The sequence below is a fragment of the Rhinolophus sinicus genome, chromosome 17 (genome assembly GCF_057876585.1).
Source record: "Rhinolophus sinicus isolate RSI-liver-muscle chromosome 17, RSI-T2T, whole genome shotgun sequence".
Classification (NCBI taxonomy): Eukaryota; Metazoa; Chordata; class Mammalia; order Chiroptera; family Rhinolophidae; genus Rhinolophus; species Rhinolophus sinicus.
Window position 1 is genome coordinate 3,857,037 of NC_142517.1, and position 12,585 is coordinate 3,869,621.

At 50.1% G+C, this 12,585-nt stretch overlaps 1 protein-coding gene across 2 annotated transcripts in view; it reads right to left on the bottom strand.

Annotated features, from left to right (window-relative positions):
* Positions 1–12,289, bottom strand: part of BACE2 (beta-secretase 2) — a 99,453-nt gene extending 87,164 nt beyond the window's left edge. The window contains exon 1 of one of the 2 annotated variants that reach the window (XM_074325117.2): positions 11,598–12,289. In XM_074325117.2, coding sequence (XP_074181218.2) covers positions 11,598–11,897 — 300 coding nt within the window. In that variant the 5' untranslated portion in view covers positions 11,898–12,289. The remainder of the gene's footprint in view (positions 1–11,597) is intronic. The other variant, XM_019745755.3, reaches the window with a different exon arrangement.
* Positions 12,290–12,585: the final 296 nt, after the last annotated feature.

Genomic DNA, 12,585 nt, shown 5'->3' on the forward strand with positions numbered 1-12,585 from the left:
ACGGGGTGGGGTCAGAGGTGATGCTGACGTAAGGAGGCCCCTGCAGCGTTCCAGTGACGCTGTTGGAGCAGGAAGCTTCGCGCTAAGGTTTAGGAGGTCCCTGTCTCCCCCCCTCACCCCCCCCACCCCCCGCCCAGGCCTGAACACAAACACTGTGATTTTCTCCGGCCAGCGTGATGGTTCAAAACCCCAGGACAATGGGGTGTGTGTTCAGAGACAGGCGAGCAAGTCTGGGGTGAAGCGCCAGCTCAGAAATGGAGGGAAAGGAGAGGATGGTCCTGGGCACACAGGGAATCCACCCCCCACAAATAGCCCAGCTCGTGGGCTGCAGCCTGACCAGCCCGATGGGCACTGTTCTCTCTCCTGTGCGGGCGGAGTGAGCAGGCAGGTGGGGTCCGAGAAGTTCATGTCCTACAGTCACAAGCCAAAGTGTACACATGAGGTCTGACAATGAAGTTCGCGAACTTGTTGCCACGATGTTGCTAACCTTTTTTTGTTATCAGAGGGATTATTCATTATGAATTTGTACCAACTGGACAGTTAACCAAGTTTACTAATTGGAAGTGCTGAAAAGGCTGCGTGAAAAAGTTAGACGACCTGAACTTTTCGCCCACAATTCATGGCTCTGCATCACGACAATGCACCAGCTCACACAGCACTGTCTGTGAGGGAGTTTTTAGCGAGTAAACAAATAACTGTATTGGAACACCCTCCCTACTCACCTGATCTGGCCCCCAATGACTTCTTTCTTTACCCGAAGATAAAGGAAATACTGAAAGGAAGACATTTTGATGACATTCAGGACATCGAGGGTAATACGATAACAGCTCTATGACCATTCCAGAAAAAGAGTTCCAGAATTGCTTTGAAGGGTGGACTAAGCGCTGGAGTCAGTGCATAGCTTCCCAAGGGGAGTACTTCGAAGGTGACCATAGTGATATTCAGCAGTGAGGTTTGTAGCTCTTTTTCTAGGATGAGTTCGTGCGTTTAATTGTCGCACTTCGTATATTTACTGATCAAGACAGTAAAACATATTTTTGAAATCTGTGGGTACATAAGAGTTGATCTTATATGGAACATAAATGAGCTATTAGGTAATACATCCTTACCCACACAAAAGGTATCGGAGCCACACTTTGGTAAACTCAGTCATCGTCTCATCTAAGTGTTGGTGTTTCGGGACTTGGCCTGGCTTCGTAGCCCGAGCCGCCCTTCCACACCACAAGATGCCAGCCATTCAAAAGGCTTTGAAAGTCCTCATGTTCAGAATGCTCGCCTTCAAAGGAGGTTCTGTGGTTGTTTTTAACCTCAAACAATTTCCTTTGCACCCCACCCCTAACCATTTTCACTTGCTCGGCACCTATACATCACCTCTTCTTCTTCCAAGACAAAAGTTCAAAGTACACACAGCAGTGAGTGGCACAATCCAGAGTGACACAGAGCTTCCCCAAGTTAGACATTAGATCAGTTTAGGACGGATTGTAAAGAAGAGCTTTAAAACTGTTTTGTGATTCTGGAACCAAAGTGATGTTCTCAAATATATTCAAAGCTAGAGCATATTCTTTTTTTTTTTTATTCCTCAAGTATTAGCCTAACCTGTACCAGTCACGGTTCCAGGCAGGAGGGACACAGTGGCCGCAGCAGACCCTGCCGACCAAACAATTCTGACCCTAAAACCTCCAAATGCATGCACTGCGACTCCTCCTGATGGCCTTCCCCAGCCAGCTGTGGGACCCGAGTGCTGAATAGTTCCACCCCCAGCAGCCAGCAGCCCAGGACTGACAGGAGTTGGGAGAGCTGTAACTATTTGAATTGTCGCAGAGATCCTCAGGGGGACTGAGCCCCACGCCACACCTGTAACCTCTCCATCACACACACTTCCTTTCTCACTTCCTTTCCCACTAAGCGTAATTCCTGGGATCACGTCCCAAAGGGACCGCCCACACATCCTCATCTCCGTCTGTTTCTGTGGACTCCTGACCGAAGACACTGTTGGAAACACAGGCAATGGTCTAAGTGGTCTCCTCCACACCACCTCCCCCAGGTACTGAGTTTAATTTCCCTTTTTAATTCAGAAACTCTCCTGGCCAACGATACTTAACTCCACCCCCACTGCACACACACTGTGTGACGCAGAGCCTTTCCATTGTGATCACAAAATACAGGGAATGCTGCTGAGTGCCACACAACAGAAAGGCAGGGATCTTCAATACGGGAAGCGGCGTGTCGAACCTTAGTAACAGTGTGTGACAAGTTTCAACTTGTTTGGTGCAGTCAGTCAGGTGTGAGGTACAGTTGAGAGGTGTGTTTTAAAGTGTGCCGTAAATCATCCTCCACCATCACAATGCTCCGTGTCACACATCGCTTCTGGTATATGGCAGTTTCTGTCAAATAAAAACATTATGGTGTGTCCTCATCCACCTTATTCACTGGATCTGGCACTGTGTGACTTCTGGCTCTTCCCCAAAGTCAAAATAACCATGAAAGGAAAACATTTTGAATCGATTCGGGACATCAAGGCAGCCATGACAGCACAAGTAAAGACACTCAGGAAAGACTTCCAGAACTGCTTCAGAAAGAGGCAATAACGACGGGATAAGTGTGTTCGAAGCGAGGGGAATATTCTGAGGGGGATTAATGGCAATGTCTCATTTACTGTAATAATTTTTTTTAATGTAAACATTCGCTGTATATTTTGATCACATCTCATGTAATGTTTTCACACTCCTTGTAAGATCTTTGTTCTAACAAAATCTGACACCAAAGCACAACTGTAAAGTAAATAGAGGACATGCTGGAGGCATTGCCCACAGCACCCGGGAACTCCTGCTGTGCACCCTCCCAGCTGTACTGCACCCACCTGGCGTCACCCAGAACACTTTCCCCCAACCTCTCAAGGCTGGTGGTCCTCTCTGCCTGCTGGTCACCGCCAAACCGTACCTGCACAGAAAGGTCTTGTTGAATGGCCCTTTCTAAAGTGCTTTTTGCTTATGTTTTTTATTCATACTCATTACCAGATTGTACTGTCTTCATAACACTTACCTAAAATTCTGCTTACTTTCTTATTGTCTCCCTTCCCAACAGGCACCTAAGTTCTATAAAAGCAAGGACCAACTTTGAACAGTTGACGTTGCCTCCCAGGCCTTAGAACAGGGCCTGGCATACAGGAGGTACTTAATAAATATGCTGAATGAAGAAATGAAAGCATACTCATTCTTTGAATCTGGTTCAAGATTCTTCCTTCTCTTTAATCCCCAGTCACTGAGTTAGAAGTGATTTTTAACTCTCCTGCTGCCTTGCTCTATCTGGCAAAGGCATGTTAGGCTGAGAGGACTGTAAAAACCAGGCAGGGGAGATCAACAGGTGTCAGCATGCTGCCATTCCACACACGTGCCCACAGCAGATGCTTCTGACAGTCTCCCTTCACGGTTCTGGGCAGCTGCTCCCAGGCCAGCTGAGTTGGTGTGTTGAGTTACCAGGACTGTCTCACCCTTGGCACTTGACATTGGGGGCAGGTAATCGTGTGCATGTATACATGTGGGGGGGGGGGCGGGGGCGGCGTCTTGTACACTGTAGGATGTTGATCAGCACCCCAGGTCTCCATCCACTAGATGCCAGTGGCACCCACGTTGTAACACCCAAAATTATGTCCAGAGAATGCCAAGTCCCCTGGAGGGCACAATTTCTGGGTTGGGAAGCACGGAGTCAGACCTAGCTGCCATCCCTGGGTAACGCTCTAGGCACACCCCGTCTTGGGAGCCCAACACTACCACACTTCCTCCTTGCTTTAGCCAAAATAACCACTGTCCCACCAGAAGGCAGGAGGCCCCCACACAAATTTCGTACTGGAACCATTTGAAACAGCTTCTCATTTGCCCTGCCTCTCACCCAGCACGTCCACTTCTGAGAACCCGAGGGCTCTAACAGCACGAATCCACCAAGTTACAGGCTGGCAGCAAAGGACCCTAACCGGCAACTTGCCAACTATGGAGAGGAGAGGAGAGGGGAGGAAGCTCCTGGAAACTTTGATATCAGTGCGATGACATCAGAAACGGGACATCGACAGGTCTGCTGAGTCTAACCATTTCAGAAGTGCCACTTTATTTATATGTCTTTTTTTGTTTTCCTAGTAATTCACTTTTATTGCTCCATGACACACTGGACACTTAAAAGGGTGTCGCCAGCACAGATACTTTGAGCAGTGCGGCTTTCCCAGGAGAAAACGCGCTCCACGTTTGCAACCTGCCAACACCAGGAAGCTAAGAACACAATCTGCTTGAGGTGGACTTTTCCAAACAGGCAGAGGAAACATTTAACCAAACAACTGTTCTGGAAGATGAAAAACACGCCCATTCTGCAGCGAAAACCATGAGCAGAGAAGGATCTAGTCTCCATCACGACCTCCACGTGGCATATCCACGGCTGGGACTGGGCTGGCTGCTCACGGGGGACAAATGCAGAGTCTCAGGCCGCAGCACATGCTGTCTACCCAGTGAGTCTGAACGGAGTGCTGGAAGTCTGCATTTTTAACCAGTTCTAGGCATTCTTAGCTTTTTGTAGTCAGCTGGATTGAGTTGTGAAACAAGGACTCCAGTTGCGGCTTGTGAGCCAGCAGCACCCCGCCCCTCCCTCCTCTTCCTGGCACTGAACCAGACTCTGCATTTTGACAGATGGGGGGAGGGTGCTTACCTGCATACACAGCTGATGGAAATCAGAGCTATCGAAAGCTCTCACAAGTAAAATGGAGTGTAATCATGGAAAGTCAGAGCTCCTAGAAGGGATCTCAGGTCCCCTGGTCAAACCCCCTAATTTACAGGGGAGGAAACTGAGAGCCTGAAGAACTCTCGCTCAACAAGCATGTGGCAAGCAGCGGACCTGGGGAGGGCATCCCAAACGCCGAATTCCCAAATGACAAGCACACCACACAGCCCTGACTGCTACCCAGTGGCTCTTCCGATTGGCGGAAGCCTACAAATGTCCCCAGGAAGCAGCTGATGTCGTGGGAAGGGCCCTGGGCACCCCGCTGAGGCTTCTGGAATCCTCGCCCACCTTCACCAAGAAGCGGCTTCTGTTCCAGCAACACGTCTTCGCCTTGCCAATAAGTCAGACCAGGTTATCCCACCCTCTCTGCCTCCAGGAAAAGCTTTATTCAATACTTTCCACCTTTACTCCCCACAGCCTCACCTTCTCAGGGGGCTGCTTTGTGGGCTGATTACTTGGGCTTCTGGCAGGGGGGTCGCATGGCTGACACACTGAAGTAGTTCCCTGCCCACTGCCAATAAGCCACTTATCCTGCCCATTTGGGAGGGGCTGGAGACCTGCAATGGGGAGGCCATCCTTAGGAGGCCAGGTGTCAATTCCCCTCCTCCGCCATTGTCAGTCTAGTGTGAAATGGAAGGAGAGGTTTCCCGCTGCCCTGTAGGCTCCCTGGAATGATGCAGCTGGCTCAGGCAGCCACAGCTTCACTCTTCAGACCGTCCTCTTCATCCTTCTAAAACGGCAGCACCAAAACGGTGTATTTCTAGATACAGGTATATGATATGCCGTATAATAAAACCCCGAAAACATCCACCCTCAGACCTGTGTTAGATAGTAAGCATTAACTCAAAAACAAACCTACTAGTTTTGTTTCCTTAAGGTGGCTATGTCAGCACTGCAAGAATATTTTTTCCTCTTTGAGACTTCCAAGAGCAGAGAAAAATAACCATTTTTTTTATTGAGTAGCAATAGGCAAAATATCAACTAGTCCATCTGGGCCAAGAGAGGACGAAGGGAGCCAAGTGACATGCAGTCCAACTGTGCGTCACGCACATTCTCCATAACCCGGGAAAACAGCCCAGAATATGGGACATGCATCCTTCCCTGCATTCCACCCGTAAATATGTAAGCACGAAGGCACAGAAGCCGAGGTGAGCCAACCCCCTGCCTCACAGGTGTGCTGTTTTCTAGGTGGTATCGGTTTTCATCAGCGTTCAATGAGCCCCTGTATCAATGCCTAGCCCAGGCTGGGTAAGCAGAACAGAGTGAGTGCGAGCAGGCATCTGTGACAGATGGCAGTAGAGCCAAGTGTCAGCAGAGACCCATTGTTAGCTGTGCAGGGAGCTCTCAGGTTGAAGGGAGAAGTGCCTTCCTCACCATCACACAGGACCTACTCCTGCCACACTGTGCGTGAGGCTGGGGCAAGAGTCAGCAGCCACCAACCCACCCTCAGACTAGATGGACCCTGAATCCCGGGGCCAAGAGCTTGACCTGCTCTATTCAGTGTCTGAGACACAAAATAAATCCCAGGGCATGCGTGCTGCCAGGCACCACAGGGAAGGGAAAAATGCCACCTCTTAGTTCCTTGCCTCAGATTTAACACAACCGTGTGCTACCATGGAGTAGAAATCACTAACACAATAGCTACCCTTAACTTTTCCCTTTTGGCTTTTAGTTAGAAGGGGTCAGTGATCATTCTAGGAGAAAACAGGAAGCCCAGAGGAGGTTGGGCCCACCTCCCTACAGCAAAGGAAATCAGACAGAAGTCAAGAAAAGGCTGGGTGGCAGGAAGAAGTACTCAAAATGTGTCCGATTCAAAAGGGGTGACAAAAGCTTTACAAAATTTTTGAAACGTGAGATACAAGCTTCCAAGCCTTCTACATCTGGGTTGTCCCAACATGAGCATTTGTTTGTCAAGGTATTCAAATACCAGTGACCTGAGTTTTCACAAGTGGGCTTCCCCACATTCTGCAATAATTCCAGCAATTACAGAATTAGTGCGATACGACACGAGATGCTTTAAAGTTGTAAGCGATTCCTCTCTACAGAAAAGGATCCGAAACCCTCCTCTCCCCATCCCGCCACCTCCCCACGTCCCCCAAGGCCCTGTTGTCATAGGTCCCATGTTAATACAACACCAAGACCACCGTTTGCTACCGCCTTTAATGAAAATTATATTTGAATTCCAAATTAAAATTATTGGCAATTAAAAGATGAGATAGAATGAAAGAAAAAAATCCACAGAATGATAAACTTAGAACAAATTTGTGCATTGAATTGTGTCCCCACCCCCAAAAGACATGTTGAAATGTTAAACCCGGGTACCTGTCTTTGCAGATGTCATCAAGCTAAGATGAGGTCATATCAACCAGGATGGGCCCTAATCCAGGGGCTGGTGTCCTTGTCAGAAGAGGCAAATTTTGACGTGTGCGCGGGGAACAATGTCATGTGAAGATGGAGGCAGAGGTAGGAGAGAGGCACCTAAGAGCCAAGGGACAGCAAGCACTGCCAGCGGCCACCAGCTGGAAGAGGCAGTAAGGACCCTCCCCTGGAGCACTCAGAGGGAGCAGGCGCAGCCCACACCCAGAACTATGAGATGACACATATCTGTTGTTTTCAGTCACCTAGTTTGTGATCATTGATTACAGAGCCACGGGAAACTAAGAACTCAAAGATCACCAACCGATGAGAAAAGGCAAGCATGGAGAGGTTGACACCTGCCCATGGTCACGTGTGTAATGCTGCCAGCATCCAGGCCCCTGCAGTCAGTCCAGGATGCTTCCCGCTACAGCCACAGCATTCACAGACAAATGAAGATGGTTATTTACAAAGGCCACATGCACAGAAGGTGCAGTGGTGCAGTGCTCAGACTGTGCAACTGGACAGACCTGATCTCTGTCCGAGCTCTGCCACTCACCAGTGTGGCCTTAGACAAATGACGTGGCCTCCCAGAGTCGCAGTTTCCCCAGCTGAAAATGAAGTAAGTAATTGTACATACTTCACAGGGCTGTCGCGTGGATTCAATGGGATGATCTGTGCAAAACGCTTACCAACACGCTTGACCAAAATCTTACCAAAATGCGTGCCCCACACGCATGAAATAAATGTTAGCTTTTAATATTGAGGTTAATGATTTCTCAGACTGTCCCTCCGAGTTGTTTTGAGCTATGTCTTGGGTTGTTGGCCTTTCTAAGTCCTCCCCAATACGGCCTTTGATGTGGAATTCTGTCTCTCAAGCTCAGGAGCTGTCACCTTTAGCTCAAATTTGCTGGTGAGACCCCAGCTTTGACTTTGTTATTTAATCCCAGTCATCTTTTCTGCTTTCATTGTCCTTAATAGTTTATCATCTCAGTTTGTTCCATCAAATTTCTTCTGGTCATCACCTTCCCTTTCTCAGCCTCGCTGGCAGTGAGCTTAATGTAATTTGGGGACACTGGATGGCTTACTGTGGAAAAGACAAACTCCTAAATTGCATTACGCTTGGTTTATATTTACAACCCAAAGTCTTCCAAAAAAAAAAAAAACTGGGTACTGCGAAATGGTAATCAAGCCAATGCATCACGATTAAAATGTGTGTCCCCAATGTAATTTCTTAGTTTTTTTACATTTAAATGTTTAAATATGAAAATCATTTTGCAGTCTGTTTTATCCACATTACTGGAGATGACAGGAACTCTTTCAATCGCAACCCCCAGAGCCTTACCGAAGCCATCACAAGGTATAAAGCTGCAGACCTTTAGCATCTTCAGTTGTATTTATTGTGTTTGCATGAGCCTTTTTTTTTAATAATGGAAATTGCTGTAATTATAATCACTTTAGAACACCATTATTATTATTAATAAGACCAAATTGCATGGTTCAAACAGATGCTGACTCTCTATTGTTAGAAAGAAGTGGAATAATGGTATCACACACCCAGCACTCATCTCCATGTCAACGTGGTCCTGCCAACCAGGACTTCTGGGCAGGTGCCTGGGATGCCTGGAAGTGTGGCAGGCAGAGCAAAGGACCCTCAGTTCTTGATGAAAGCATTCAGGGATGAGCACACGTCTGAAGTCGGCTTTCCCAAGGGCGAGCAGGCGTCTGTGGAGCTCTAGTCCCTGTAGAATCTTCTCTCTTGTTCTTTCCCATGCAGACCTGGATGCAACTATCCATTATGCCCTGCAGGAAGGGGCAGGGGTGGGGGGACAGCAGGGATGGGAGATTCCAGTTGTGGTTCTTCACACCTTGTCCTTAACTCATTAAGTCTTTGACACCTTGGGGTGTGACGTTCAGGTGTCTCTGGCTGGACAGGGCAGCCTGAGGCCACAGGCAGGAGGCAGGAAGGGACAGGGGCAGGGATCTGCCTGGGGTTCGCAGCTTGGGTTCTTGAGTTCAGCTGCCTGGGCTCCATCTCTGGCTCTCCCTCTTTCTTGTCCTGTTGCCCTGGGCAAGTCATTCAACCTCTCTGAGCTTCAGCTGTCCCACCCCACGAGGGGTGGTGAGGCCACCCAAGGACAGCACACATACACCACACAGCACAGAGCTTGCCAGGAGGGGAGCCCACCACACTATGTATGACTATTAATTCTCGAAAAAAATTCTTGGTTACTTACTGCTTGAATTTACAGTTTCATTTTTCTGTCCACCTAAGCAAGTTTTTATCGTAGGCTTCAGAGAATCCGCAGAAAATAAATGCATGACCCTTGGCCATGACAGAGCAGGAAAACTCATCACTTCCAGGTTCAGAAGTCTCCCACGGCAGGTTTCCCCCATAACTTGCTGCAAACACCCTGCTGGTGGTCAGACATTTCACCCGGACACAGGGGACAAACGAATCCTAATGTGCTTGTCACTAACACCTGAGCGTTTACAGGAGGCATTTGGAAATACGTATTGTACTAAAAACGAATTGTTATAAAGTAGCTTATAACTAAATCAGGCCAAGAAGGAGACACAGAATATTTCATTTTCTGTCAAATGTAAAAATTAAATCTGGATTGTTAAAAACAGCCTTCCCTGGAAACATGCTAATGTTTAACTGAGAAGTAACCTTGAATGAACTACTTCCTTGGCCAAGGTAAAGACAGAAGCATTAGGTATTCGATACATTCCTGTTAATTAAACGTCCTTGTTTTAAAGTAAAGATCATTGGATTAATTACTAAAGACAAGCTATTATTTATGAAAGATTTTTTTGGTTTGTTTTTGAGAGCCCAAGAGAAATATTTTTTAGTTCTTGAGGCTTTTTTCCCTTCCTCTCTTTCCGTGTATCACAGCCCAAATTTACTTTACTTTTAGTAGAGAGAATGCCCTCCCACTCAAAAGTCAACAGGAGCTTTTTTTTCATCAGGGCACATTTCCCAAAAAGAGAGTTATTCAGGGCCTGTTCCAAAAGGTTACTCTTCACCACAAAAGAGGTTCATCCTCAGTGTCTTGTGAAAGGGAAAATGTACACGAGTTCTCTCCACCAGCACATGCTTTCACGTGGTGGCTTTTCCCAGCACCAACATCTTGTGGTCAAGATAAACCTTCTCAGCTGACACCCTCACCCCCTCCATCCCTCCCACTCGCACCACCCACCCTGGAGATGGCAAAGACAACACTTAGACAAAAGGCAACTGGAATCAAAAGTTTTGAGCAGAATATGTATTTGAAGGTTTTTAAAAACTAAACAAGTATAGAAGTTATTCAGTCGCGTTTCTTTTTTAAAAAGCATTAGCATGGCATATCTTTCCTCTTAAGAAAGTCTTGAATAATTTAATTAGAATTACACCAAAGTCATGAGTCTGTTCTATTTATGGGATAATCATAGCTGAATTAAAACCCAAATGACAATGTAAAAATAAAATCTCTTCAGACAGTGTATTCAATTGATAAACACGTGGCTTCAAATCACTATTAGGTTATTAGGGAGTTTGGAAGGAGCCAGAGGGCCAAATCGACCCCTGGGATTTTGTTTTTCTTAAGATTACCGAGCCTGCTGACATTTTCTTTTTCTTTCTTTCTTTCTTTCTTTTTTTTTTTGCTACAAAAAATGCTAATAAATGAAAATTAGAATACGAGAAGAAAGCTGTTTGATTTTATTTTGCATTGAGAGACCACTTGGTCCCCGGAAGCCTAGCTCAGTCCGTCTGTTTTCCCAGCAGCTTTGCTGCATTTAATACTTTTCACACACACACAGGTGTGCAGACACTTCATTCGGTGCCAAGGGGCTGGGTAGCTGGACCAGCCAGGAGGAAGCTGAGAAGCCGACTCCAGGAGAGGAAAGCGGCGCGGAGCGAACGCAGCTCCCGCCACCCGCAGCTCGCCCCTCCGAGAGGGCTGCTTTTAGCGGAGCTCAAATTCCTTTCACAGGGTACAGCGCCCTTGGAGGCAGGCCACCAGGCTGCTTAGCAATGAGACAGCATGGGCGGAGGGGGTGGGGGAGTGGGGGAGAACGGAGACTAGTAACACAAAGTGATTCCCGGGTAATAACAGCGTCGCGCCCAAGGCCCACCCGTAGTCCCCTGGCTGGGAGGAGGTGTCGCCCACCAGAAGGAAATCCCCTTAGAGGCAAGTTAGAGGTCCCCTCTCGCCGCCCAGCCTCACCGAGGAGGGGAGCGAACAAGTTCTTAAACACGTGCACACACCCCCGGGCTGCACCCCTGGTAGGGCGGCCACCGCTCTGCATCCGGAGCGCCCGCGTCCTGCTCCCAGCCCAGCGGAGCCCTTCGCTTCTCCTCCAGTCTAATTTGGGGACAAAGCTAAACCGCGCGGAAGCACGCAGCCCCCCAAAAGCCCGTGGCTGCAGCCGGGGGACCGCAGGGGCGGCGGTGCGGCGGCCGGCCACCACGCACAAACGGACGCCCTTCCACCTACCTTCTGCGGGGGGGTCCCGATCAGCACCTCCAAGTAGTAGCCGCGGCCAGAGTCCCCCTGCAGGTTGTCCACCATGGCCAAGAAGTTGGCCGCGCCCCCGGAGGGCTCCAGGGCGAAGGCGAGGCCGTCGGCGCGGGGCTTGGCGGGGGGCCCGGGCCCGGGGGTGGGGGCAGCCCCGCGGCCAGTGGCCGCGGCCACCTGGAGGGGCAGCGTGAAGGGCGCCGGGGAAAGCGCCGCGGCGAAGCGCAGGAGCCACTGGGCCAGCAGCGGCAGCAGCAGCGCCCGGGCCAGCGCGCCCATGCTGGCGGCGGGGCCCGGGGGACGCGCCGGACCCGGCCCGTCCTGTCCCGTCCGGCGGCGACTCTCAGCGACTCGGCGTTGCGCGGGGCTGCGAGGCAGGGCTGGGAGCGCACCGGGCCGGAGGAGGAGGCTCGGGAAGAGGAGGAGGCGCCGGAGCCGCCCCAGCCCGCGCCGCCAAGTTCAGTAAGTTGATCGCCGCTGCCCCCTCTGGCGGGCAGCGGCTGCCCCGCAAGGGCCGGGCCCCTTTCCGGCGGCCAAGGTCAAAGTAGGGCGCGGGATCCGCCCGGGTCCACACTGGCCGTCCCTGCCCACCCTCGCTGGTCTCCGGCCGCACCTCTTCCCGGGGAAACTCGAGTCCCGAATTTCCTCGGAACGCGCCCCAGCGGCCAAGGCCAACGGATGTGACGAGGCTCATCTGATACCAGAGGGGGAAAGTTTCGGGAACCCTTAAAGGGGCAGCGAGGGCCTGAACTGCCCCCCTGGGCCCGCGTGCGAGGGGGCCCCGCCGGTGTCCCCAGGCCCCGCCGGTGTCCCCAGGCCCCGCAGCGGCGGGGACTACCAGGGGTGACTCGGGGGTCAGAAGGGAGAGTAGGGAATCAAAAGAGCCGTGAGCATCACACGGAGTCAGCGAGTCTGCGCCTCCCCTCGCCAAGTACTTGGCTGCCGCCCTAAAGCCCACTCGAGTGTG